A 26,288-nucleotide genomic window follows, 5' to 3' on the forward strand; every position below is an offset into this window, starting at 1 on the left:
AGTGTGTCCAGAGAAGGGCTACGGAGCTGGTGAAGGGCCTGGAGCACAAGTCCTGTGAGGAGGCAGCTGAGGGAGCTGGGGGTGTTTGGTCTGGAGAAGAGGAGGCTCAGGGCAGACTTTCTTTCTTTCTACAGCTGTCTGAAAGGAAGGTGTGGGGAGCTGGGGTTGGCCTCTTCTCACAAGTAGCTAGTGGTAGGACTAGAGGGAATGGCCTCAAATTGTGCCAGGGGAGGTTCAGGTTGTAAATGAGGAGACATTTCCTCTCAGAAAGAGCAGCCAGGCGTTGGGACGGGTTGCCCAGGGAGGTGGTGTTGTCATTATCCCTCAGGGTGTTCAAGGAGAGGTTGGACGTGGTGCTTAGGGACATGGTTCAGTGGGTGACATTGGTGGTAGGGGGGTGGCTCCTGGAGGTCTCTTCCAACCCTAATGATTCTGTGAATCTGTGGGTGTTGTGTATGGGTCAGGAGAAGGAGAGGCTGCTGCCTAGCATGGGATTAGCAGGGGATTTTACTTCACAGGAGGAGGAAGAGCTGCGGTACCCCATGGCCACCACAAGCTCAGCCACCGATCGCAGCGGCTCTGGAGCTCCCCGCACCCCTCCGCGCGGCGAGGAAGGGCCCGGGAGCCGCCTTTCTCCTCAGGGCCGCCCCGTCCCGTCCCCTCGCCCCGGTGGCGGGGCGGAGCCGTGCTCGGTGGCTTTTTCCTCGCCGGGGAAATGAAAGCGAAAGCAGCGGGGGCCGAGGGACGGGACGAGGCTGCGGGGCGGCCATGGCGGGGCCGCGGGCGGCCGCCTTCCCGCTGCTGGTGCGCGGCGACTGGGGAGCGGGCGAGCCGCCGGCCGCCCTGCGCAAGAAGCTGCTCCTCTATTTCCAGAGCCACAAACGCTCGGGAGGCGGCGAGTGCGAGCTGCAGGGAGGCCCCGGCCACCTCCTGGTCTGCTTCGCCCACCCCGACGGTGAGGGTTTGCTCTGAGGGGCGGTGGGGACGCGATGGCGGCTGCCCGCCCCCCTCACCCTTACTGTGTGCTGTGTGTTGGCAGTGAGGCAGCGGGTGCTCGACCGGCCGGGCCATGAGCTGGACCTCGGGGCTCGGGGGAGGCTGTCGCTGCTCGTCACCGAGCCCCCGGTGGACGGGGACCTGCTGCAGGTGAGGAGGGACCGAGGGGGACACACAAGGGGGGCTGCAGCCGCTGCCTCCCCCCCTTAACCTCTCGTTCCGCCCTCAGGAGCCCGGCCCGGCTGAGGAGCCAGCGAGGAGGGCTGCGGGAGGAGGTAAGAGCCCCCCTGTGCTTTGTGCCCCCCCTGGGCGGCGTTTGGAAGGGATTTTCGGTCACAAAGCGCTGCCCCGAACCATAAACTCCTCTCCAGGCACAGCTGGAAGGAGCTGGTGAGGTTCTGGCCGAGATCAGCTCCTCCAGGATGGGGTTTCCTCAGCTGCACGCCCATCTCCGGGACATGCTCCTCTGTGGGGCAATGCGCAGGGTGGGGGTGAGGGTCTGATGTCTGTTGCCATCTCTATCTTCTCCTTTGGCTGCATCCCTTGCTGTTTTAAAGCAAACAGCAGGCAGGGAGCTCACCAGGAAAACCTTACCGAAGCGCCTGGGTTTTCAAGGCACTTCCCTCCAGAGGAGGGAGGTCTTGCAGGTCCCACGTTCAGCAGCACCGTAGCCGAGTGTTGTCATTTATCTCTATTTATATTTAGTTAATGAGCCCTGCGCGTCTCTTCCCACTGGCAAGAATGAAGATGCTTCTGTGTGCCTTCAGCAGGAGAAAACAGGTAAGGATGCCACCTATCAAAAGACCAGCGTGTTCATACCTCAGGGGTTTTCATCAAGCTTTATGCTGCAGCAGTGCCTCGGTCACCTCGATGGCTTTTGGTGTTTGTCTAATCTAGTGTAGAAATCATTATCTTAGGCTAAAAGATAAAGATACATAGATCTTCTTCTCCCAAGGTGATGACTTCCTAAAGGGACTCACACAAATCAAATATATATATATATATATACTCAAGTCTCTTTAAGAAACTCTCCTACTTCACTGAGTGTCTCAGAAAGTTCAGCTCCTCAGGAAGCACGCAGTGGATGCTGACCCCTTCAGGGTAAGGATGCCGCTGCCCAGAGAAGGGAAGCCGTTTCTCCTGCTATGTTGGTAGGAAAACTCACAGCACTGATATGCTGGGTTTGTTTGGGCTTTAAAGGATGTTGTGTAACAAAACTGAATTACTGGTTATTTGTTCTCTTCATTTCTGCCTAAAGGCATCAGGGTGTGATCTTTCATTTTAGAAACACGTGAGAATCTGGAAGCAGAAACAGACTCCAGGAATTCTGTCATAGTAGTAACCACTGCCCCTGGGGAAGAAATAGAAGATGAAGTTGTGGAAATGTACTTTGAAAATAAAAAGAAGTCTGGTGGGGGGGCCATCAAGTCCTTGATCAGAAAGGATCGGCTAATTTTCATCACTTTTCATGATAAAGAAGGTATTGTTGTATCTTATGGCTGTTATATTAATAATGATCCCTTTTAAAAACAGACCTCTGCTGGTGGTGGATTTCTTTGTGGGCATTTCTATGATAGAAATGTCATGTTATTCTGGAGAGTGACAGGATGTAAAAGCAGTAGGTGTGCCTGCCTGTCCAATTTAGATATGGTTTCTGGCAGTGTTTGTAATGGTTATTACAAGGAAAGAAGTGGTTCTCTAGACCCGTCCCAAATGCTTGATGAAGGTTTACAGAGAATAATACAGGAAAGCTCATGTCAGGAGCACTGCAGAACAAGTCAGCTTTATTTCTTGCTCAGGAGACAGGATAAAGCATAGTGCATAAGTTAACTGCAGATCATAAGAAAGAAAAGAAAAAGTATTTACGTATTAATTTCAGTTGCCAGGGTTTTGGAGACTGGGAAGAAAAGAGGCAGTAAATTCCAGGTATTTGTAAAACAGAGGTGAATGCTCGCCTCTGTTTAAAATAAATAAATAAATAAAGTTTAAAGTAGCCTCAATTTATCTGTAATTTTCCTATGCTTTGCTCCAGGCTAACGTAGTGTTGACTACTTGTTAGCAAGTGAAGGACATGTACAAAAAGATGAAACTGTTTCTGCAGAAGAAATAGTCATATCTGTTAAATGCACAGATAAGCAGGATGAAAACCCCTTTCTTTATTTGCTATTATATCTAAAACAGATACCTAGAAAACAGTTTTTTTGCACTTGAGGACAGTAACAGGAAGGAGGTAGTGCTCAAAAATTACCCCCCCCCCCCATCATTTTTTTTTTTGGCCTTATTTCTGTTTCTTCTTTTATCTTTTCTTCATATGAGGAAAATACGGCTGGCCAGACTTGAGAGTATAGCTTTACAATATTGATCTGCTCTCGGGAGAAAGGAGGAAGATGAAAATCACATCTTTCTTGTTTGTTTCCATGTGGAACTAGATGCCCAAGAAGTCTTGCAAAGGGAACATCACACAGTGAAGAAGATCAATCTGTTCGTGAAGCCTTGGCAAGTGGAGACTACCCAGGAGCCTTTCCAAGTGGAAAACTCTGAAGCATCCCTGCATTCCCCCTTCGTTGTGCTTGAAAATGTGCAGGAGACAACAAAAGATTATATGTTAATTATGCTGGTAGAGAACATCAGTGGCTTGTCAGAGGAAGATGGGCACTTCAGTGTGGAAATGATACCTGAAATACAGGCTGCTGTAGTTGCTTTTACTGGAAGTACAGGTAAGGAGAAGTCTGGGTTGCAGATTTCTCTCACGAGCTACTTTTCTGTTTGTGGGAGGGAGACTAAGTGGGAAGTGAAGAATATTTTGTCATTGGCTTGAGAAAAAATCTGATCCTGCGTCATTTTAAATGAGTAGTGGCTCTAGGAATGTTGATGATACCCTTTATCTGTAAGGTATAAAGGCCTGTGTAAATGAGGAGAGTGAACAGAAAGGGTAGGGCTAAAAATAAACTGTATGAAAGCAACAAAAAGATATGGTGTGTCTTAAAATAGATCAATGGTCAAGGTTCTGCTTGCCAAAAGGTGCTACGTGTAATAAGTTTGCATGGGTTTAAGGGCAAATCAAACAACTGCTTAGAACAGACCCTTTTGTGGTAATTAGATAGACTGCATCATACTTGGGAAATTTCTGTGCTAAGGAATAGTTGGAGGTTGGTCGAGGATTAGGGAAGCAGCAGCATCTTACAGCTGTTGAGATACCTGCTGTGGCTGTTGCAGGATATTGGGCTGCATGGAGTGGTCCCCGCCAAGATTTCTGGGTGACACCGTTAACAAATCCCATCCCAGGACAGAGGCAACAGCAAGGGGTGTAAGCCAGTGCCATAACTGATGATGTCGAGAAAACAAAGCTTCATTTCCTGGGGAAATGAATTAAACTGACAGCAGGAAACTGGCTGCAGCCTTCTGTCAGTGCTGCTGTGCTTCAGCACGCTTAGGGACAAGGTGATTTCACATGCACTTGAGTTTGGCTGAGGAGGGGGGACAGGAAAGAAGAGAGAACTGTTTCTTCTGTGGAGGAAAAGCTGGAAGTCTCTTTAGAAGGCAGAATGTGATGAAAAGAAGTTACGTGCCAGTTTAAATCAAGCTTGTGGGAGCGGTTGTAGTACTGGTAATATATAAGAATGAAGTTGCTCAGGAATCTTAAAGTTGTGAAGGGATTAGTCAATGGTGTAACTAAACCAAATAAGCTTTTAAGTTTTGACAAGGCATGGAGTTTTCTACTGTAGAAATTGGATAGAATTCGCCTCTCGTTGTGTTCTGGTCCCAGATTTCTGGTGTAGCCTGGAGGGAATAAGTAGATCATTAAAATACAGGTCTGTCAGGCAAACGCACACCTTAAAGTGACTTGTTTGTCTCTTACCATTGTGATATCAGGGTGGAGAAGGGCCAAAATAATAGGATGTATTTATCTTAAGAGTTTAAATTTGGATTCTTTCACTTTTGACTTCTGTCTGATTCATTGTGTATAAATGAACCTGATCTTATTTTCTTTTGGGGTTAAAGAGACCAAGTGCTACTCACTAGGAAAACTAATGATGAATTCTGTCTGCAGTCATTGTACCTCAGTTGTGATCAACCTTCTGGTGAGGAATAGGTGACAGAAGCTGAGTGTGTGCAGGCAAGTTAGCTTTGTGGGCACCACCATTTTGACAGATGCTTCGTAATTCAGTTCTGTGGCCAGTGCATACAGTGATAGTATGCTCACATCAGAGCAGAGAATGAGCTATGGGTTTGATCTTGTTTCTTTCCTCTCTTGTCTTTCCAGATACAGAGGAAATTGTTAAGAAGCTAAACCAAAACCAAAGAGTAAAGAAACAAAATATTACTGCACGTTGCCTTGAGTTAACAAAAAGTATTAGGGCTGAAAATATACCCCCTAACACACCCAGTGACTACATAACTATCTACTTTGAAAGCAAAAAGAATGGAGGTGCACAAGTGGTGGATGTTCAGCAACTGCACGACGAAGGAGCAGCTGTCATTACGTTCAGCGATCATAAAGGTAATGCAGAAATGCAAAAACCTTATTTCTTGTAGTCCTCTCACTTAGCAATCAAAATGCAGATTTGCTGAAGAAATAGCGACTTTGCCCTCATAAAACGGCAGATCTGCTGCTTTGTAAGCAGATCTCTGCCACCCAGAAGTGCAGACTAAAGTTTTGGACCAGCTGGGCGTGATGTATAGAACTCTTCTTATGCAGTTTGTTTTTCACCCAGATCTCTCCCCTTACAGAGTTCAGGTTACATTTTAAATTCATTTGGGGAAAGCACAGCCCACACAGTGCAGAGTCTTCATCACTAGTTGCCCAATGGCAGTGTGTGCTGTCTGCCTCATCTGAGGACAATGTATTGAACATTTTTTTGGCTAGACAACAAGTTACGTGGCTTGTCCAGCCAGTGCCAGAAACATGAGCTTCTGTGGAAGGTGGAGAAGGGGAAAGGTGGAGGAGTTGCAGAGAAAAGAAGAGCTAAGGGAAGTGGAAGAAAAGAAGATAGCTCCTCAATTTTCACCCAAAAAAAGTATCTGTGATTTGATACTGCTGAGTAATAGCCCAGAAAACTATTGAGTTGGCCACTTTGAGTAGAGCATAACAGAGATGGGGACAAAAACAGCCCTGTGCTATATTTGTTTCCTCCTGGAGATGGACAGTGTTGGTTCTTAACTGGCTCTCCCTAGTTTAGTTTTTGGCATTTAACACTAGTAACTCTTCAATAATTCGGAATTCTTTTTATCTGGGAAGGTAGGAAAACTCGTGTAAGACTCTTCTTATGCATAAACATTAATACATATTAAACTTTTTTTTAACTGTTGCTTTACTATTTTTCAAAGATCCTTGGTTTTAGGTGCTAATGTTATTTTTTTTTGTCTGTTTTGCTTGTTTTAGATGTAAACAATGTCTTGGAAAAGCAGCATTTACTCAACAAAACGCCCATCTCTGTCTATCCTTACTACGTGTCACTGGGAACAGCTCTATATGGAAAGGAAGGGCCACCAATAAAGATGCCAGATCCGGTTTCAGTGCCCCTGGATCCCTACATCTGTCAGTTCTTACGGAGAAAAAATGGCCTAACTGAGGCGATAAGTTCCAAACTGGCAAATTATAACTGTGAGATAACATGGCCTAAACCCAGTTGTGCAGAACCAGAAGTTATCTTGAAGTTGTCTTCAGCTGCTTTGTCTGAGCCAAAGAGATCAGTGGCTCGACTGATCAGGACATGGAATGAAACGGTTTCCACAGCATTTTCACATAGCATATCGAAGTATGTAGCCATTAAATACCAAGTAAGTGCAGAGGTGTGGGAAGCCATTAAAAAAAGCTTTGTCCACGATGAACTTTTGTTAATCCCATGTGTTTCCAAGGATATCCTTGTCCTAGTAGGTGACAAAGATGTTCTAAAGGATGTTGAACAGGAACTGAAGTTTCTCATAGAAAAAACCACCAGAGAAATCGAACGACAAAAGCAAAGAATTGAAGATATAGTGGTGCTAAATCCAGGGGATTTTGCAATTTTACAGAGTACTGGTCTTGAAGAAAAAATTCACATGGAATTCCCAGCTCTGCAGGTAACTTACGATAGTACGCAGAAGATAATTAACCTGTGTGGAGTGCCCGAGGAAGTTTATAAAGTCAGAGGGGAAATACTGGTTAACATGCACAAAATGGCAAAGAAAACCATTAGTATCCATCCTTACATTTTCCAGTTTTTACAAAGCGTTGATAATGAAACCCTGTCACAGAGCCTGTTCATGTCAAAACAAATTAGTGCCTTTTATGAGCTTGGCACAGATGCTGTCATCTTGAAAGGGAGTGGTGCTAAAACTCTGTTAAAAGCAGAGGAAGAAATGAAAAAGGAACTGGACTATAAAAGCATTGCTTTGGAGGATGAGTCAGTCCTTGAGAAGAAGGAATGGAAAATGCTCACCCAGCAGAACTACTCCAATGAAGCTGTAGTGGTCACGCAGATAGGGAGTGAGATCATTGTTGCTGGTTGTTCTCAAGCAGTAGGAAAAGCCTATGAGGAACTCTTTGACTTCATAGATGAAAACACACAAATAGAAAAGGTCATCGGAGGGAAGCCCACCGTAGTCATCATGTACTTTGAGAAAGAGAAGACCTCTGTTAGGGATGACTTAAAGAATAAAGGTGTGAAAGTGGACTTTGGCATGCAGGCAAAACGCAGAGTTATATCCTTGAGTGGGTCAAGAAGAGAAGTGCAGAAGGGAGCCGCCGTAGTTGAGCAAATCCTGTCCAGCCTGCATTATAAGCGTGTGGTAATTAATGAGCCAGGAGCCAAGTCGTGTTTCAGAGAAAAAGAACACTTCTTTGTTGCCTGTTCGAAGCAAGATTTTAACTGTCTAATCAAGCTGGAAGAAGAGCCAGAAGAACAGCTGGAAGAACAACAAGGACACAGTAACGTAGGCAAGCCCCTTATGCAGGTGACCATGCATGGAGTTTCAATAGGGGTTTATCAAGCTAACCTGTGCACTCATCATGTTGATGTTGTGGTGAATGCATCAAATGAGGACCTGAAACACATCGGTGGCCTTGCTGAGGCGCTGTTACAAGCGGCTGGTCCAGAGCTGCAAACGAGGTGTGATGAGCTGGTGAAGAATTACGGCCGACTGCAGCCCGGCTGTGCGGTTATCACAGGTGCTGGGAAACTCCCCTGCAAAAACATCGTTCATGCTGTTGGGCCCCGGTGGAAAGGGGATGAAGCAGGAAAGTGCATGTATTTGTTGAAAGAGGCAGTTAAAAAGAGCCTACGACTAGCTGAAACGTACAACCATCGTTCTATAGCTTTCCCTTCTGTAAGCGGAGGGATCTTCGGCTTCCCGCTGCAGAAGTGTGCAGAGACAATCGTGTCATCCATCAAGGAAACCTTGGAAGAATCCAGGGGGGAAAACAGCTTGAAGGAGATTCATCTTGTGGATATCACAGCGGATAAGGTTCAGGCTTTCACCGAGGCACTGAAAAAAGCGTTTCCGGGTTCTGAACCTTCTTCCAGATCAGTGCGTGAGACCAAGGCAGTTCGTCAGCCTACCAAAAGGAAAGCTCAGACCAGCACGAGCTTCTTATCGGTAACAACTGAGGAGGGGCTTAACATCAAGCTGGAAAAAGGAAGCATTGAAGATGCTACAGTAAGTATTTTAAGTGGTAGGCTGTTTGTCCAGCTTGAAGTAAAGCACATTTTAAAATATGGGAGGGAGGGGAGAATAAAACAGAAACAAACAAACGAAAAAAATTGCAGTAAAAAGATGGTGCTCACACAGAAACAAAACGGGGTGCTCAGTGCTGGTTAACACAAATGCCCTGCCAAGTGGCTTGGCTGCTCTCAGATCCATCGGATCCATCGTGTCCCCGAGGCAGCGCAGCCAGGCACATCTCATCCTGTGCCTGTACTGAGCCCTCTGCCCAGAGCCAGCCAGGCTTGCCCGGTGTCTGTAGGATATTGATCTGGGGAACTGCTGCCCACTGTGTCACTGGTGAAGGCTGGTATGCTGTGTATGGCTGCTTTTTCCCTGTGAAGAACCAGCTTTGCTATTCATTCAGTTACTTCCAGCATTGATGTGCTGTTAAGTGGCCTGGGAGCTACTCTACTGGCATCAAAATACAGATACAGAATCCTCTCTGCAGCAGTCAGCTGATCCTTCCAGGAGCAGATGCGTCCCACAGCTTGTGCATACAGCTCCTCCAGTTGTCCAAAGCAGAATAAATATTTTAAAATGCATAGAGAGGTCTTTTCCTGAAGAGCTGAATACAGTGCTTGACACAATGCCTTTTCTATTTCTCTCCCTTCTAAATGAGTGCTTTTCTCACTTCTCTTTCTCCTTACATTTCCTCCAGTCTTGTTCTTTCTCAGCTTCTCCTTCTTTGCACTGACCAGGCATGTCAGCTGTGCTCCAGGCTCAGCAGACACAGGGGCTGAGCTGGAGCTTTGTCCTGCATTACCTCTGTGATGCTGGGAGGAGGGCAACTTGAATGTAGTCTTCTGGTCTGTGAGTCTCTTAGGGACTAAACCTGCATGAATGTCTTTCGAGTGGAGGTAGAGTTCTGCATTCCTGGTCTACTGATTCTAATTTTTCCTTGTCCAGTTGAAACAAATTTCACTGTTAACTCATCTGTTATGCTGTTTCAGGCACACTCATGGGATTAGAACTGAACACAACTCTTCTGTTTTTTCCAAAGCTTTGTTCATTCCAATTGCTACCCCAAAACTTTTCCTTGTAAATCAGCAGGCAGGCTGTGTTTAATTAATCAATGTGCAACTTTTTAACTTGACACTTAAGAGCTAGAGATTTTGCTTGTGTGTCTTTCAGACGGATGCTGTCGTCGTCACAGTTGCCAAAGATCTACAGCTTAGTAACGGGCCACTTGGCAAAGCTTTGCTAAGCAAGGCAGGGACAGTGCTTCAGGAGCGCTTACATGAAGAGGGCCTACAAAAAACAGCTGATGAAGGGTCTGTGTTCACAACAAAAGGTTGCAATCTAGATTGCAAATTTGTATTTCACGCTGTCGCACCTGGATGGTCACAGAAAACTGCATCTCCAAAGAAGGTATAAGAGTCTTTATTTGCCGAAACTCTTAATTTGACTGGGCTTTGTAGTGGATTTAATGCAACCTCTCCTTTGAAATGAGGGAGATGAGTGAGTTTGGGTTATACTTTTTTTCTAGCTGTGTAGCTTATCCCTTGTTGTCTAATACATTCCTTTTGATGTGTATAATCACTGCAGTTTAATACCAAGAGATAGCAAAAAGGTAAAGTGCTAAATTGCGTATTCTGGAAAAAATGTCTTTCAGTAATTGAAAAAACGAATTGTGCTTTGCAGGTCTTGGGCAACATCATCACAGAATGCCTGCAAACTGCTGAGGAACTGTGTTTAAAGTCAATTACTTTCCCAGCAATTGGGACAGGGAACTTGGGATTCCCAAGGTCTGTTGTTGCTAAACTGCTGTTTGACAAAGTGTTTGAATTCAGTAGTAGAAATAAAGTAAATTCTCTTAAGGAGGTTCACTTTCTGTTGCATCCAAAAGACAAAGAAAATATTCAGGTGAGTTACCATGTTTTTCTCTCTCTATTACATGCTGTTTTGTTTGGGTCTATCTCACGACACGTGGCTATCTGATGTTCTCCAAAGAATCTTCAGGCTGCTTGTTCTCATACTCACAGAATAAAGAAGAGCACAGTTTGCTGACGGTCTCTCTACCCTATAGTGAAAGTTCTCCTCATGGTGCTTCTCCTGATAGTCACCTGCTTGTCCTGAACAGCCCTGCTTGTTTGCTGTCCTTCCCCATTCCTTGGCAGTAATACAGATGAAAGAGTAATTACTCTTTATCTTGTGAAGCCACATAGGGCTCACCTACAGGCAAATTTGCTGCAGCTTCTGCATAGATGTCTTCACTCTGGGGGGAAAAAGGAGTGATTTCTGTGGGTTTAACTAATGTCTTTCAGGAAGAATAATTATGCTAGGACTGTGTGCAGGTAAACTTCTCCAATAGAAAACATACCAGTGTTCTGCATCCCTCTTTCTCTAGTATCACGTTAGTATAGATTTTTGATGTCTGTGCTCAAGTTGCCCATTTAACACATCAGTCTTTCAAAAGAGAGCAGTCACACTGTGAGGTAACATCCAAGTAAATGTTTTGGTATCTGATGAGTTCTGCCACTTAGTGCAGTATCTAACACTTTTTCAAAGGCTGAACTTGAAGGCTACTGTGCCAAAGCCTGAGCTATTGTGCCCAGAGAAGAATGGAATTAGCTGCAGGACTTGAGTTAGAGTGTAAATTAGTCCCTCAATGTAAGGATGACATTTGTTGATGTATTGCTTTGACTTGGTTGTCTATCAATTCTGTCTGTTGCTCACGCAGAATAACCGTGCTCTCTGAGAGCAACAGTGTGTCCAGACTTGCCATCAGCATTGTGGCAGATGATATGAAATAATTTGCATTAAGCTCTTTCTAAATGTCTCTTTCACTTTACTTTTCAAGCCCTTGTTTCTACTGTGTAACTTAAACTTCTACAGCAGTTGATTGTAGTTTCCTTCTCTAGGAATTTTCAAACGAATATGAGAACCGATACGGGAATGGTGTAGACAAGACAGCTCCAGATGAGACTAGTCAAGGCACAGGTAATATTTTTTTTGTTTGTTTGTTTTTTAAAGAAATTGTGTCCATGGTGGCTTGTTTTATTTATTTATTTTGCTTTTGAATATTCCAGAGAGCCAAACTGTGGTCTGTAGGGATTGTACCCATGAACAAGTCCCCTATCTTTTACCTTGTTGCTCCCTTCTGCTCAGTGTCTGTATCTCTTTTCTGCAGCTTTCTTTGGTCCCATTTCAACCCCAGCACAGGATGTATATGAAATGACAATTGGCTCCATCGTGTTCCAGGTGGCTGCTGGTGATATTACCAAGGAAAAGGGAGACGTCATTGTAAACATAACAAACCAAAGTTTCAGCCTCAAAGCAGGTATCACACGTGGAAACAGTACTTGTGGTTGGAAGGGCTGAATAAGGAGAGCAGGGAGCGTGGTTTCTTTTTATTTATTTATTTTGTCAATGTTTCAAAACCTCTTGTTTCACAGTGTGGTTTCAGTTTTGCTTCTTAGGGTCCAAAAGTCCTATTAGGAAGTGTCTGAAACTTTGTTGTCCTGTGCTACAGGATAACATGATAAAGACTTGCAGGAAATTGAAACTAATAACGTTAATATTTCAGTAGAATCTTTTTATAGAACATCTCTTGCACTAAGGAAGACTAACCTCGCTGAGGTTTTGATCACAGTGAAGCTTTTTGGTGCTCTAGACATTTTGAATTGAAAAGCATAAGCCTAACTTTTAGACAAAAATGCTTCTCAGTTATAACCTGTACTGTTACCAGAAATGAGAGAGTAAGTGGTATCCAGTTCTGCCTTAGATAGGGCTTTAACAGGAGTAACAGAAGAATCACGTGCCTCTTCTCTTTTAAGGTGTTTCTAAAGCGATTCTGGAAGGTGCTGGGAAAACAGTTGAAGATGAATGTGCTCAACTAGGTATGGTGCAATGTTTCTGACCTTTCTGGAGGGGTTCAAGCATGGCAGGGAGTTTGCTGGAAGGCATTAGTAAAGAACTAGATCTATCATCACATCCTCTTATTCCAGTAAAGCTTTGAGTGACGTAGGCAAATCAAGCCTACAGAGAGCAGAGCCATGAGCAGGGGATGATGCTGGCAGAATTGCTGATAGAGGGAGTCATACTTCACTGGGATCAATTCTCTACCTGCAGCTTCTTTCCTCTTCCCTGAGTGCGAAAATAAATGTTTACTGTTGTCTTCACTAGCAACCCACTGCCATATCCTCTGTGTGACCAAGAGGGAAAAAGTGAATTAGGATTCTTGCCTCAGAAGGGGCATTTATTTGTAGACCAAATTCAGCTAGTGAACGGCAAACCCAGTGAATGGGGAGTAAGAATGAAAAATTATGTGGTTTGAAAACCTGGTTTGAGATGGGAGTTAAACCCCTGTTGTGCAGACAATTCAGGCTAGGCAGCCTGAAGGTAGGTGGCATGCTTCTTTGTGTAAATACTGAGTATAGTACCTAGTCTGTGTGAATACCTTCGCATCTGCAGAGCAAGTTTGACAAATAAAGGCACACAAAACTTATTTGCCTAACAAGGCAAGCGTTTCTTAAATATAAAGTGAATTCCTAGAAAGTAAAAATAAAGAGAGGGGGCTTGATCGTGTGTGGAAGGAGACTTGAAGCTTATCCTGGGGCTTTGTCATCATTTATTTTCTCCTAATGAGGATTGGTACACATCTACATTGTAGATAATTGTTGATTGTTTCCTTTCTCCTCCTTGTTTCAGCCTTGCAACCTAACAATGGTTATATAACCACCCAAGCAGGAGGCCTGCCATGCAAAAAAATAATTCATGTTGTTAGCCAAGATAACATCAAGGTGTCAGTCTCCAAAGTGCTTCGGGAGTGTGAACTCCAGCAGTATGCCTCTGTCACCTTCCCAGCGATTGGAACAGGTTTGTGTCTCCCTTTTAGAACGGGTTCAGTGCGTGCGATTCTGTTGATCTCATGACTCAAGCGATGAGTTTGATTTGTCTGGAAGGGTTGTTGTTTGTTTTTAAAAACAAAAAGCCAAGAACGAGAGCATTCAGACATTAAAACTGTCACTGGAATATTATGAACTCTTAAAGCTTCACTCTGCAGTCTGCTCATACACGAAAAGTATGAGTGATCTAGAGCTGATGCTTCCTTAGCTGATCCCTTGCTAACAGAGGTTCAAAGGTACGTCCATCCTTTTATGGAGAGCCATAAATATTTGTCACAGCAGCCTGATATGTGTGGGCAGCTCATCAGAGAACATCCAGGGAACTAATTCTCCATTGGTGAAACCCACAGACGATAGAATTCCTTCTAGCTGATGCAAAAGTGGGACTGATACAGGTGGAATGTGAACCTATCAAAAAAGGCAGATTGTCCTTTTTTTGTTTCATGTTGTTTTCAGTTAGTTCAGTAAAAATCCCCATTCTGCATTGAGTGGATCTCTTGCATGAATGAAAATAGACCTGTTCTTGGAGCAAAGATTTTCCTGCTGGCCCTCTGGCCTTTCAGTTAGCCAAGCCACATAATCTGCATCATAACCTTATCAGTTGCCATGTCAATAATAGTAAAATTCCATTTTTTCCCTTGCTGGAAAGATGGTCTTGAACTTCCTCTTCCTGATAGACTGAAACCTTTTTTAAATTGCCAGCCCAAAGTTACTTGTGAGTCATTTGTGATATAAATGATTGTGGGTATGAACATAACTCTTCTTTTAAAGATCTTTTAGTCTGCTGTAAGTTATTAATTGTTTTTAAAGGCAAAATATTTATGACTTGTTCCAGGTCAGGCAGGCTGTCTTCCAGATGTAGCAGCTGATCAGATGATGAATGCAATAATTGACTTTGCAAAGAGTAACACCACTCCATCTGTGAAAACTATTAAAGTTGTCATCTTTCAGCCACATCTGCTGAGTGTGTTCCATACAAGCATGAAGAAAAGAGGAAGTCCTGGTAAAACTAAATCCAAATCGTTCTTTTCCAAGTTAACATGTAAGTAGATGTCGCTCCTAAATAGAGGTTATAGATCAATCTTTAATGTTTACCATTCTCAGCTGGTACTAATTACAGTATTTGTGTATTTCATTGTAGCATTCCTGAGCTCTGAGAAAGAGTCCCCAAAGGGAAAACACAATGCAGTTTTGAAAAAGAAAATTGATCAGGCTGTTGTTCAGATTTGTGGTGAAAACAAAAAACAGGTGGAAGAAACAGAAGCCTGGTTGAAAAGTGCAATTTTAAAGGAACAGTTTCACAGAGAAATCAAAGATGACTCTATCTCGGATTTTGGTGAAGCAGAGCATGAGGAACTATATGAGCTACAGGAAAGTCTAAATATTGTTCTTTCATTGACAAACAATATCATTAAAATTTCAGGCGTTAGTACAGACGTCTGGTTTGCTTATTCAAGTATCCAAAACATGATCCACAGGGTAAAAGCTGCTAAACAGGAAGAGGTCAAAGCAGAACTTTTAAAAAACTTAATTGAGTGGAAATATTTAGAAAAAGATACCTATGTGCCATTTGACAGACTGACAAATATGCACTTGGAAAATGCTTTGGAAGAAAAGAAGAAAGAGATTTCAGTCACGATTCAAAACAAAAAATACACAGTGAACATAGCTGGTAAATATGCTATTGATGACCAAGGACAACAAAAATCCATTACGCGTATTGATAAATCTGAAGGTAAGTAAAAGCAGATTGACAAGTTGATACTCAAACATGAAACCAGGTTGCGTCTAGCCTAGTAAGAGTAAGAAATAAGAATATGTGAAATACTGCTAGGAGCTTTGTGCAGGTCAATTTCTGGAGAATGTAGATAGGAATTAGTGGGAAACAAAAATAAAAGAATCATGCAGATATTTAAAACTGTTAAAAATACAGTTAATATCTTCAGAGGTTCATCCTGCTGTCACTCAGTTTTCCAGGGGCACATTTTTAATCTTCACAGGAACAATTTATTTTCCATTCAACACTGGAAAATGAAAGTTGACAGGTTTAAGTAGCCATCCAATTCCCAGTGCCTTAATAATTCAGCCTGCACGTTCTTTCAAATATCTATTTATTTTTGTTTTATTACCAAAAAATATCACTCTTGAAAGGATAAAGCCCTCTTCATTTGATGGAACCTAATGTGCAGGATGTTCTTAGCATATGCATCAACGTTACTGTTTGACAACAGAGCTCAGTACCAGGCCTCTCATGAAATGAGAGAGGGGAGGAATTCTGCCTTACAGACAGTATTTTCTTGGAGTTTTTAACTTAAAATCTCCCTTGTTCAGATGCTTTGTTCCTAGTTGAGAATTAACAGTACCTGTTTCCTTCCTAATGTGAGCAGAAAGCAACTAAAGAATGGATTGATTGATGTGTTGTGCCCATTCCCAAACCCTTTAAGTACTCTGTATTTTTGAATTTGATCCATGTCCTTGAAAACTTGTTTTGCATGGAAGGCTACTGGCGAAAGGTGTACTGCAAATGGTTCCTCTTCAGTTGTGGAGGAGAACAGGTTCGTCTAGGAGCTACCTATTCGGGCACATCAACTGCCAATGCAATGACAACCTGGGAACTGAAACGCCCCACTCCTTTGGTTGGTTTTAAAAGAAATACTCTTGGGTGACAAAAGCCAACAGGCACTAGTGATAAGCTAGGTGTACAAGTTTTCAGAGGGGGTTGTAGCAGAGCATATTTCTCATTAAGTAGGGGATTTGGGTAATCGATTGTGTTTCTCCTGCAGATCAAGAAACCACAGTGCTCCCTGAAACGTGGGATGATATGCAAAACCTGCAAGTCAGGGTAGTGGAACTAAAGCCAGAAACAAAGGAATACAAAGAGGTGGCAGAAAGGTTTCTGAAGACCTGTCAGCATCTAAAAATTGAAAAGGTAAAAGCATGTCATCATTTCTAAGCATAAATACTTTGAAAACAACTCATGAATAGTGACTAGTAAACAGTGGAAAAATAAATTCTGTTAGGACTTGTGGGACAAAATTCTATGGAAAAAGAAACAGACACAGTTTCATCTGCTTTCCTAATTGACTTAAAATATGTTTTTAATTAATTATCTGAAGAGGATGCACAAAAAAGTACCTGCACAGGTATTTAATGTGATGTTTATGACATTCAAGCCTGTTGCAAAATATCTCCACTCTCAAGAAGCTGCTGCTTCTGACACCAAGACTTCTGATGCTTGAAAACATGTCAGGTAGGGTAATTTTAATGGAAGCGTGTATGGTCTGTGTTCATGTAGCTACTATGCATTTCACTCTTCCGCATATTCAAGTGTCAAAACTCAGTAAGCAGAGGGGATTCCCTATGCAGAAACAAGTGAAAAGCAATTTGTTAATGAAAGCTGTTACTGCTTAGGTCTACACAAATACTCTTCCTAAAATCTTCCTGTTTCAGCACTACTGACTGTTTGCTTCTGGTAGCATAGGAGCATGCACCAGACTGGTTGCCAGTGTGTTAATCCTCAAGAGGGTAACCCTGACTTGAGCTGGCTTGATTATATGAAGCCAGTTTTGACATTATGTTGGTATCCAGTGAATTTTCTGCAGTCAAACTGTTAGCTTCAAGCATTAGCTACTCCTAAAGTGGCAAGGCTACATACATCTGTGTATGTGTCACTTACATAGACATCTACTACTCAGCAGTCAAGTTGCACGAGAGGTTATTCGGGACATTTCCCCAAAGAATAAGAAATTAGTGGCAGTAATACAATTTGTTTTACCAACTTTAATCAGCATCAATTTGATGTTGCATCAAGCTAAAGTATTTGGAGAGAGTCTTAAACAATTGCTTCTAAAGTTTCATTAGATCACTTTTGCTATAGTAGAGCAGAGCATTTTCTGCCTTAACCCATATGTGCTTGGCAGGTAGGTGTTTTGCAAGTTTCTGGGTCATACACAAAACTATCCCATATTATTTCCCTGTTGCATTTTGGGTTGGGTTCTGCTGTCTGTTGTGCTGAAATCTGGAGTGATGTGCCTAAGTTATTTTATAACGTAGCCTACATGTGTTGTAGCTAGGAGTAGAATCTTGGAACACTGAATCGTTGATACACTGATGCTTTTTATGATGACAAGCTTAAAAAAGTTTTATTTTCAAAACGTCTTATTTTCAAACTTTGCAGATTGAAAGGATACAGAACCCATTTTTGTGGAAGACCTACCAAATGAAAAAGCGTCAAATGGCTGAAAAAAATACCAATGGAGATAATGAGAAGCTTTTGTTTCATGGGACAAGTAAAGAGTCGTTAACCTTAATTAACAGTACTGGATTTAATCGGAGCTATGCTGGAATGCACGGTAATGTGAATTTCAAAACTGCTTGTTTCCCTGAATAGGGCTAGGAATAACTCATGTGTAGTCCTGCCTTGCATGCAAAGTGTTTTGTTTTGTTAAATCTCCCTATTGCCATCATTAGAACTTGTGAATCTCTTGGCGGATAAGTGTTATTAATGAAATACAATTTATTTTTCCGACTGTAGCTGCAAACTATGGAAATGGAACTTACTTTGCTGTTCATGCCAGCTATTCTGCCCACGACACCTATTCGAGACCAGATGTGGACGGAAAGAAGTACATGTACTTGGCCCGAGTACTTGTTGGAGAATATTCTCAAGGGTCCAAAGGATCAATTATTCCAGCAGCAAAAAGTGCTGGCAACTCCGTGGAACTGTATGATAGTTCAACTGATAACGTAAACCACCCATCCATGTTTATCATATTTAATGACATTCAGGCTTACCCAGAATACCTTATCACTTTAACTAGATGAGCAGTTTGATTGCAGCAAAGTTTGTATGTCTCTTCATTTTATAAATCTGTCCTGCACATTAAATACATATATATAGATCAGTGAAAACAAATAGTTTTATCAAACTAATTTCTTAAAGCTTGTTTATATTTAAGCAACCTTTGGCAATTTTTGATAGCACTGCCATAGACTACTTTTTTCCACTTGGAGCCATTGAACCTATCTAACAGGAGTTCAATTTGACATGTAACCTAACAGTAGTTCTCAGTAGAAATCCTACAACTGTCTACCCCCCTTCATGCTATCTTGGCCTTTCCATGCAGCCTTCTGGCCATCCTAGTTGCAATAACGAGTGGGCAGTGCTGCTGGGGGATTGAAAGAGACATTCTCTCAACCACTGACTGCATGGTGTTGCATTTCTGGTAGCTTCTCATACTCTATCAGAAATTATAATGCTGACTGTCATTTACTGTGGATTTCAATAAAGGAACTAATTGTAGTTAATGGCTTGTGTTTGCCTAAAACAATCTCTCGAGATATTTAGCATTGGTTTTCAAAAGTTCACTTTAAGGCAGCTACTTGGGGATTGAATTCTCTAATACGGTGTTGCTTGATTTTAACATGATAGCCCTCCTGGGCACGTCAGTAAGAGGTTCTGTAAACCTCACCAAACCCCTTCAGAAATTGGTTAATACCCTAATTAATTAGGTATAGCCTAAAAGAGCCATGAAAATAAATATAAGGAGGGTGTTCTTGCTCTTGTACACTGCCTCTAGTGCTCTTCCTGTGATCTTAAGGAGAAAAGAACAGGGCAAAGAAAGTCAAGGGGTGTGTGGGTTGGAAGAGGGGAGGGGAGGTTTGTTTGTGTGTTTGGTTGTTTGGTTTAAGGCCTTTTTGATAAGGCTTGAGGAAATGGGTTATTTCAAAGAGGTAATCATTAACCAAGCCAAAGTTCAGAGTTTCACTGGGGGTGGGGATGAATCAGAGCAATATAATCTCTGTAGCATGGTGATAGAATGAAAAAATACTTCCAACAGCATCGGGTGGTATGAGATCTACTGAGAAAGCGGAGTGCTGCAGCACCTCTAACTTTTTAACAGTTCTTGGCTCTGCTGAATTTATCAGGTAACCTGCACTGTTACCAGAAGACAGAGAGTAAGTGGTACCCAGTTCTGCCTTAGATAGGGCTTTAGCAGGAGTAACAGAAGAATCACGTGCCTCTTCTCATTTAAGGTGTTTCTAAAGCAATTCTGGAAGGTGCTGGGAAAGCAGTTGAAAACGAATGTGCTCAACCAGGTATGGTGCAATGTTTCTGACCTTTCTGGAGGGGTTCAAGCATGGCAGGGAGTTTGTTGGGATGATTTCTCAGTGCCTGCTGCACATCCATCTGTCTTACGCGTTGTGTCACATCAGCTAGTATTTAGTCAGTTAGTGTGTTATTTGTCAAATATCTGATGGGTGACGGAGAAGACATTTCTCAAGAAGAGAGAGCGTCTAAGCCTATGTAAGGAACTAGATTTATTATCACGTCCTCTTATTCCAGTAAAGCTGTGAGTGACATCGATCGAATCTACAGAGAGCAGAGCCATGAGGAGGGGACAACGCTGGCAGAATTGCTGATAGAGGCAGTCCCTCTGGGGAGGGACGTGCTGGGCCAGGACCTTGGGGACAGGCTGAGAGCCCCTGAGGAGCACCCCTTTGTGTCCCTTTGGGGGCAGCAGGCAGCTCTGGGGGGAGAAGGCAGCAGGATGCTGTGCTGGCAGCATTTGGGGTGTTGGGATTGGGGTGCAGGCAGGCAGTGCTGACCCTGTGGCTGCAGGAGTAGCAGGGGACGCTGGAGCAGGACAGGCAGACCCCACTGCGTGTGACTGGAAGGACGGGGACGTGCTGGACGTGCTCCTGGAGAACATGGGCAGCCACAGCCCAGAGCACCTCGCCCTCTGAGGCTGGACAGGGTCTGCACTGGGGAGGAAAGCAGCCCAGACTCGGGGCGTTTTGCATGAATCCCCCAACACAACCCAAACAGCTTCCCTCACACACACACGCAGGGTTCAAGGCACCTCTTTATTGACAACGCAGGCAGAAGAGGTAGTTACCAACACCATGATGCAGCTGAGGTCCAGCGGCGTTTAGGAGAGGGAAGGGTAAAGCACAGCCTCGAGGGGGCCTGCAGGCACGAGGGCTCAGGACCCCATCCATCCTCTGGCCACAGGCAGCAGCTGCAAGGTAGCCATGAGAGCAGCAGGACTCCCTGGCCGGGTCCAGGCCCCAAAAAAGCCCTGTCCCTGCGCACCAACCCAGCCCGGCCTCCCTGCTGTAGCGTCCTCCCTTGAGCAGCACTCACACCCACTCCTGCCATAGCTGCTGCAGCGTGATGTGGCCACCTCAGTCCCTGCCCAGCGCTGCTCCCTGGCTCTCCTGCAGCGCTCAGCTGTGTCTCCACCGCCTTGGTCCTTGGAAGATGGCCCCAGGCTTACGTGTGGGCAGCCCGGGCCCGCCGGTGGGTTTGCAGGCAGGCGGTGGAGCAGAAGGAGAAGTCGAGGTAGTGGAAGGGAATCCGGCCCAGCAGGGACTCCCCGCAGTGCCAGCAGCGACTGTAGGAAAGAGAGAAGTGGCCCTGAGCGAAGGGGATGCTTGCAAGAACAGCAGGGGGACAGACGAGGGACATTTAGTGGCTGAGCTAGGGACTGGGAGGTGAAGGAGCAGTCCCACAGCACCAGCGTGCGCAGGCGCAGGGTTCACCTAGCGGCCTGGATGCGGCACGCTCCCTGGAGGAACTGCTCTGTGGAAATACCACGAGGCACCTCGAGGCAGGCTGAACACGGTGGAATTGGGCCCCTTATGGGGTTGTTAAACCCCCTCCAAGAGCAGCACATGCAAAGGGAAGGGACTTTGCAGGTGGGGTGAGAGAGGGGCAGAAGGGAGGCTGGGGGCCTGGCTGCAAGTAGAGCGAGCTGTCATCCGTAAAATATTTTAGGGGGGCAGGGGAAGAAAGTGAGAGAGCTTTTATAAAAGCACTGCTGGGAATAGAGTGGACAGGGATAGCTTTAGACTGGGAATAGGAACTGGAACAAAAAGGGCAGGGCACGGCTGTGCTGACCAACATCACACTAAAAGCAAGGGCCAGGGCCTGGTTGGAGGGAGCACTTCTGGCCAGGACTGACAGCAACCACCCTCCTCTTGACATCCAAGCTGCCTGGGCTGGTACCTGATGTTGGAAATTGTTGTGGCCCCGTCCTGCTTCTGTTCAGCCAGCCTCCGCTCAGCAGCCAGGGCCCTCTGGGGAGCAGAAGATAGGTCAGCACCCCAAGAGCCGCTGTGCTGGACCCCACAGCATCAGCACTGCCCCAGCCAGGCTGGATCCCGTTCCCTGTGCCAGGCATCACCTTCTCCCTGTCGGACAGGGCTGCGAACCGCTGCTTCTCCCCTTCCTCCTGCTCCCAGCGCTGCCGCTCCTCCCGCTGCGCCTGCTCCCTCTGCTTCCTCTGGGCTTTCTGCGCCCGCTTTTTCTCCAGCTTTTTGGCCTCCATCTCCAGGGTCAGGGGCCCCGGCACCTGAGGGCAGCACGGGTTGGGGCTAGTCAGCAGCTCCCAGGAGCAAAAGGACGAGTGGGTAAGGAACAGGACGCTTTGCTCTGGGTCCCCCAGAGGGCGAGGGCAGGCACGCACCTTGGCCCGGCCGTAGTCGTACTTGTCCGGATGGTCCACCATGAACTTGCGGAAGGTGTTGCGGGTGGGTTTGTCAGCAGAGACGCAGTAGGGGGTCCTCTCCTGGCGGTCTCTGTGCAAAAGCAGGGAGAGCAGCTCAGCCCTGCCCTCTCCTTGCCTCGTGGCCCACCGGGCTGTGAGCGCAGCGAGCCCCTGAAGGTGTCCAACGGGTACAGCGGGCTGGCGTCTCGCAGCCAAGAAGGGGAAAGGCTGCACATCCCCACCCCGCTGTGCCCTGCGGCCTTACCTGAGCGCAGGGTCAGCCCCAGCTTCCAGCAGCAGGCGCACAGCCTCAGCCTTTCCAGCACGTGCAGCCACATGAAGCAGGGTGAAGCCGTCCTCGTCCAAGGGCTGGTTGAGCAGGGAGCGGGGCAGATCCAGGTGCTGTGCGTCCTCCCCGTCCTCGCTGTCCTCCGGGGGCTCCCTGCTCTCCAGCACGCCCAAGAGGTGCTGCAGTGTCCCCACGTCCCCCGTCTTGCAGGCTGTGAACAGGGTATTGCGGAGCTGGGTCCGAGGGTCTCCTGTGAGGGAGGAACAGCAGAAGAGTCATGCTACAGGGCCATTTGGCTGCCAGGGCAGAGCAGTGCTCGGGTCTGACCAGAAAACCAACACGGTGCCGTTTAAGGCATCGTCCTGACGGCTGGATTTGGGCCCTGCAGGACCTCCACACCTTCAGCATCCGTGACGGGGCACCATGGCAGTGCTGAGAGCAGCCACGCTCTCTGCTGAGATGAAACCCACCCCGACCCCACGCCCATGCCTTAGCCAGGTGCTGCCTGCCTCACAAAGCAGGAGCCAGGGGAACGGATCTGGTGTCCCTGGGTACTTTCCCTTCTGCCCTCAGCTTGTAGGCTCTGCAGGGAGCTGACCTGCAACCTCTCAGGCCTGCTGTCACAGCACAGCCGCCTGCTGCTCCCTAAATCCCACTCACCCCAGCAGAAACAGTACGCTCGGCTACTGCTCTGCTCACACTGCTCCCTCGAAGGCACGTGGCTGCACTGCAGCCTCTCTGGCACCCAGAGTGACAGCTTTTTCTTCCTGCTGCTGCAAAGGCCCCAGGACACAGTGCCCAGCTCAAGACCCCGCTCACCTCCAGCCCAGGGAAGGGGCTCAGCCCCAGCCTCTTCCTGCAGCTCTGCCACCAGCTCCGGGCCTGGCTGCCCACCCTGGGTATCGGAGCATCCCGTCTCTTCGGTGTGGAGCCCTGCACAGGGAGAGGAGGGGTGAGGGAAAGGGCCACAGCCCAGCCTGCACCCCAGGCACAGCTCTCCCCCCTCACCATTCTCCACTTTCTTGTTCCTCTTCTTCCTCCGCTTGCGGTTTCGCTTGGGCATCACTTCGAACTCCCGGAGGTCTAAGGTCCCCAGAGTCACTTCCACAGTCTCCAGTTCCCCTGCGGGGCTCTCTTCCTCCTCCTCTTCCTCATCCTCTGGGGCTGAGGGAGGTGAAAGGACACGGGCTGAAGCCCCACACCGAGCATGAATCCTTTGGGGCTCCCAGCCAGGCACACCTTCCCCTTCTGCCCAGCACGAGGCCACTCTCCACAGAGGACCCGTTGCAAGGATGCAAACCTGCTGGCCCTAACACCAGCCTCCTCCTCTTGCTCAGAGCCACGCCACCCTTGGCAGCTCAACTCACCGCTTGCGTCCTTTTGCAGGGGATCCGCTCCAGCTGCCCGCTGCTGCTTCTGCCACCCTTTCCGGGGGGACCCGAGGATGTCCTCCAGTGGCGTGTCCTTCCCTAGGCAGTACGGGTGCTCCTGTCATTGCCCGGGGACAGGGAGCACCCCGTGTCCCCGGGGATGGATGGATGGATGGAGGGCAGGAGAGCTGGCACCTCCACCCCGTAACACACACGGGGTCACGAGAGGGACCGTGGCACCCCAGCTGCTCTGAGCGCCAGGGCTGGGCCGACTCACCGTACACCTGTAGGGTGGCCAGCGCGGCGTGAACCCGCAGCACCTCCCGCAGCGTGGCCCTGCGGGTGCTGAGGGGGATGTGGCAGATGCGGGGGTCGCCCCGGCTGAGCGGGGGGTTCCTGCCGCCAAAGAGCAGCGCCCGGTTGTGACGGGGGGCCCGGAGAAAGATGCGCTGAGCCTCCTCCAGGTGCTGCGCCCAGGCTGTCAGCAGGTCCTGAATGTCCTGCGTAGGAAGGGGAGGCACCGCGGGGTCCTGAGCACACAGCGTGGGCACAGGCAGCTCTGAAACAGGCACGGACCCAGGACAGAGAAGCCCCAGTTGCGCCCTGACCTCCTTGCGGAGCTCACAGCCCGCACATGACCTCTGGCAGCAGCACAGCACCCTCACAAAGTGCTGGCCACGACCACCTCTCCCTGCCAAAAGCTCAGGGCTGCAGTCCTTCCTCACCTTGAGCAGCGCGGCCTCGTTGTAACGCCGCAGGGAGGCTCCGGCAGACCTGGGTGCTGACCCTGGGGTCTGGGCGTCCCGGAGGCTCTGGGCTGTGCCTCGCCGGGCTCTCACCGTGTAGCGGTGGAAGGTCTTGTGTTCCTGCACCTGGGGGCTGCAGAGAGGGGCAGACGTAAGCAATGGGAGCTGCGCACAGAGAGGAGGTGAGCTGATGCTCCCTGGGACCCCAAAGGTTAACATTTCTCCTGCAGTGCAAGGAGGTGCTGGCCTTCAGGGAGAGAAGAAGAGCCCCTTCAACACCTGGACCCACTTGTCTCTGCCCAGAGGGGCAACCCCAGCCCCGTTCCCCCGTACTCACCCCCGGAACACAGCTCCTGCGAAGTGCCCGCCGCCCATCATCAGCACAACCCAGCAGGTGTTTGTGCTGAGGCTCTGCAGTGACGCTGCCAGCTCCTCCGGCTCCTCGCTGCCACCCTGAGACAGACACTGCTGCTAGCACCTATGGGATCCCCTTGCTGTCCCCCAGGACAGAGCACACCCCCCTGCTGGCACATGCATCACCCCAGCCACACTCCTGGGAGCGTCTCATCACTTGGGGCTCTGACCCGGCGAGCAGAACCCACCCTTCCCATAAAGGGCCCCCAGGGATTTTCGGGCAGGTGAAAGCTACACCCCAGTGCTCCCCCTCTTCTCTGCGTCCCCTCTCCCAGCCAGCAGGGCCGTGACTTGCCTTCCCCGTGCTCAGCACGCAGCGGTAGGCGGAGAGGAGCTGCCCGCTCGCGTTGCGCAGCAGCACCTTGTGGGAGCGGGGCAGCCGCGGGGGCCCGGGGCTGCTGCTGGCTGGGGGCTGTGGTTCGGACTCGCTGCTTGCATCCGAGCTCTCCGAATCAGACCCCGAGATGCTGGAAATATCACCTGCGGGGAAGATGAGATAGGACGGCGGGGCAGGACAAAGATCAACAGACAGCCTCCCCAAAAGTTTGGCCCTACGGACCTGCCCACAGCCCTAATATGTCTTGTGCAATACCCTACGTATCACAAGGAGGCTGTGGGCAGGGGAGATATGGGGTCTGGGGCTCTGCACCCCCAGCTATGCACCAGCAGGGCTCAGGAGCAGCGATGAGGCCTCCAGAAGCCCTCAGCAGAGCTGTGAACCAGCCCAGGCAGCTGAAAGCTTCCCCCCTGAGCAGAACAACCCCAGAGAGGCCCCTGATGGGCTCTGGGCCCTGCTGAGGCGTCCCCATTCCTCACCTGCGCTGGTTTTCTCCTCAAACACCTCCATGGGCAGCGTCCGGCGCCCCAGGAGCCGCTGCTTCAGGTTGAAGCGGTGCCAGTCGAGGCGGTAGTGCTCGACCTGTGGGGATAAAAGGGGTCAGCCGGCGGGGTCCCGGAGCCCCACAGCACCCACCCCAAGAGACCCCACACGTCCCAGCAGCCCTGCAGGGCGCTCGGACCCCTCCTCACCTGCTCGTCCCGGCTGCTGAAGCGCTGGGAGCAGGCTGAGCACCACAGCCCCTCGGGGACCTCGGGGACCTCGGGGACATGGGGGACATCGGGGACATGGGGGACATGGGGGACATCGGGGACCCCGCCGCCCTTCTCCTGGCCGGGGCTGGCAGCAGCTTGCCCTGAAAGAAGCACAAAGCAGCTGTGTAGGGGGGGCTCGGGGACCCTTTATGGGGCTTGCCAGGCAGCAGCAAGCCCCCGAGGGGGTCCCCACTCACCCTGCCCTGCCAAGGCGAAGCGGGTGACAAGGGACAGCCCGTGCAGCAGCGCGGCGTCCTGGGCGGCGACGAACACCGAGAGGCTGCGGGGCGCCGCCATCCCCCCCGGGACCCCCACGGGGACCCTTCGGGGACCCCCCCCAGAGGCTCTCCGGGGTC

At 48.0% G+C, this 26,288-nt stretch overlaps 2 protein-coding genes across 2 annotated transcripts; one reads left to right on the top strand and one right to left on the bottom strand.

The window, feature by feature from the left end:
* The first annotated feature begins 752 nt into the window (after nt 1–752).
* On the top strand, nt 753–18,831 carry LOC116490882 (protein mono-ADP-ribosyltransferase PARP14-like). Its single transcript, XM_032190484.1, has 19 exons — nt 753–955; nt 1,040–1,146; nt 1,226–1,271; nt 1,702–1,776; nt 2,282–2,476; nt 3,426–3,713; nt 5,261–5,497; nt 6,380–8,634; nt 9,814–10,050; nt 10,324–10,545; nt 11,544–11,622; nt 11,813–11,962; nt 12,459–12,521; nt 13,333–13,500; nt 14,365–14,571; nt 14,671–15,264; nt 16,313–16,458; nt 17,707–17,881; nt 18,064–18,831. Exons 1-19 carry the CDS (start codon nt 769–771, stop codon nt 18,351–18,353), a joined length of 5,721 nt encoding a protein of 1,906 aa, XP_032046375.1. The 5' UTR covers nt 753–768; the 3' UTR covers nt 18,354–18,831.
* Nucleotides 18,832–20,382: 1,551 nt separating this feature from the next.
* On the bottom strand, nt 20,383–26,229 carry ANKZF1 (ankyrin repeat and zinc finger peptidyl tRNA hydrolase 1). The gene is made up of 15 exons (XM_032190250.1): nt 26,130–26,229; nt 25,870–26,033; nt 25,657–25,759; nt 25,136–25,320; nt 24,764–24,879; nt 24,406–24,559; nt 23,958–24,180; nt 23,678–23,779; nt 23,319–23,474; nt 23,130–23,243; nt 22,287–22,560; nt 22,001–22,112; nt 21,719–21,886; nt 21,541–21,611; nt 20,383–20,926 (listed from the first exon to the last, which is right to left on the bottom strand). Exons 1-15 carry the CDS (start codon nt 26,227–26,229, stop codon nt 20,806–20,808), a joined length of 2,163 nt encoding a protein of 720 aa, XP_032046141.1. The 3' UTR covers nt 20,383–20,805.
* Nucleotides 26,230–26,288: the final 59 nt, after the last annotated feature.

The sequence above is a fragment of the Aythya fuligula genome, chromosome 6 (assembly GCF_009819795.1).
Source record: "Aythya fuligula isolate bAytFul2 chromosome 6, bAytFul2.pri, whole genome shotgun sequence".
NCBI classification, from domain to species: domain Eukaryota; kingdom Metazoa; phylum Chordata; class Aves; order Anseriformes; family Anatidae; genus Aythya; species Aythya fuligula.

Excerpts from the sequence above, each read along its gene's own strand:
- ANKZF1 (XM_032190250.1), bottom strand. The coding sequence starts at position 26,229 with ATGGCGGCGCCCCGCAGCCTCTCGGTGTTCGTCGCCGCCCAGGACGCC. Across the intron at positions 24,880-25,135 it reads GCGTGCTGAGCACGGGGAAG|GGTGGCAGCGAGGAGCCGGA; the intron begins GCAAGTCACGGC and ends TGTCTGTCTCAG. Across the intron at positions 22,561-23,129 it reads GCCCCTTCCCTGGGCTGGAG|GAGACCCTCGGACCCAGCTC; the intron begins GTGAGCGGGGTC and ends CCTCCCTCACAG.
- LOC116490882 (XM_032190484.1), top strand. The coding sequence starts at position 769 with ATGGCGGGGCCGCGGGCGGCCGCCTTCCCGCTGCTGGTGCGCGGCGAC. Across the intron at positions 1,777-2,281 it reads CCTTCAGCAGGAGAAAACAG|AAACACGTGAGAATCTGGAA; the intron begins GTAAGGATGCCA and ends CTTTCATTTTAG. Across the intron at positions 8,635-9,813 it reads GAAGCATTGAAGATGCTACA|ACGGATGCTGTCGTCGTCAC; the intron begins GTAAGTATTTTA and ends TGTGTCTTTCAG.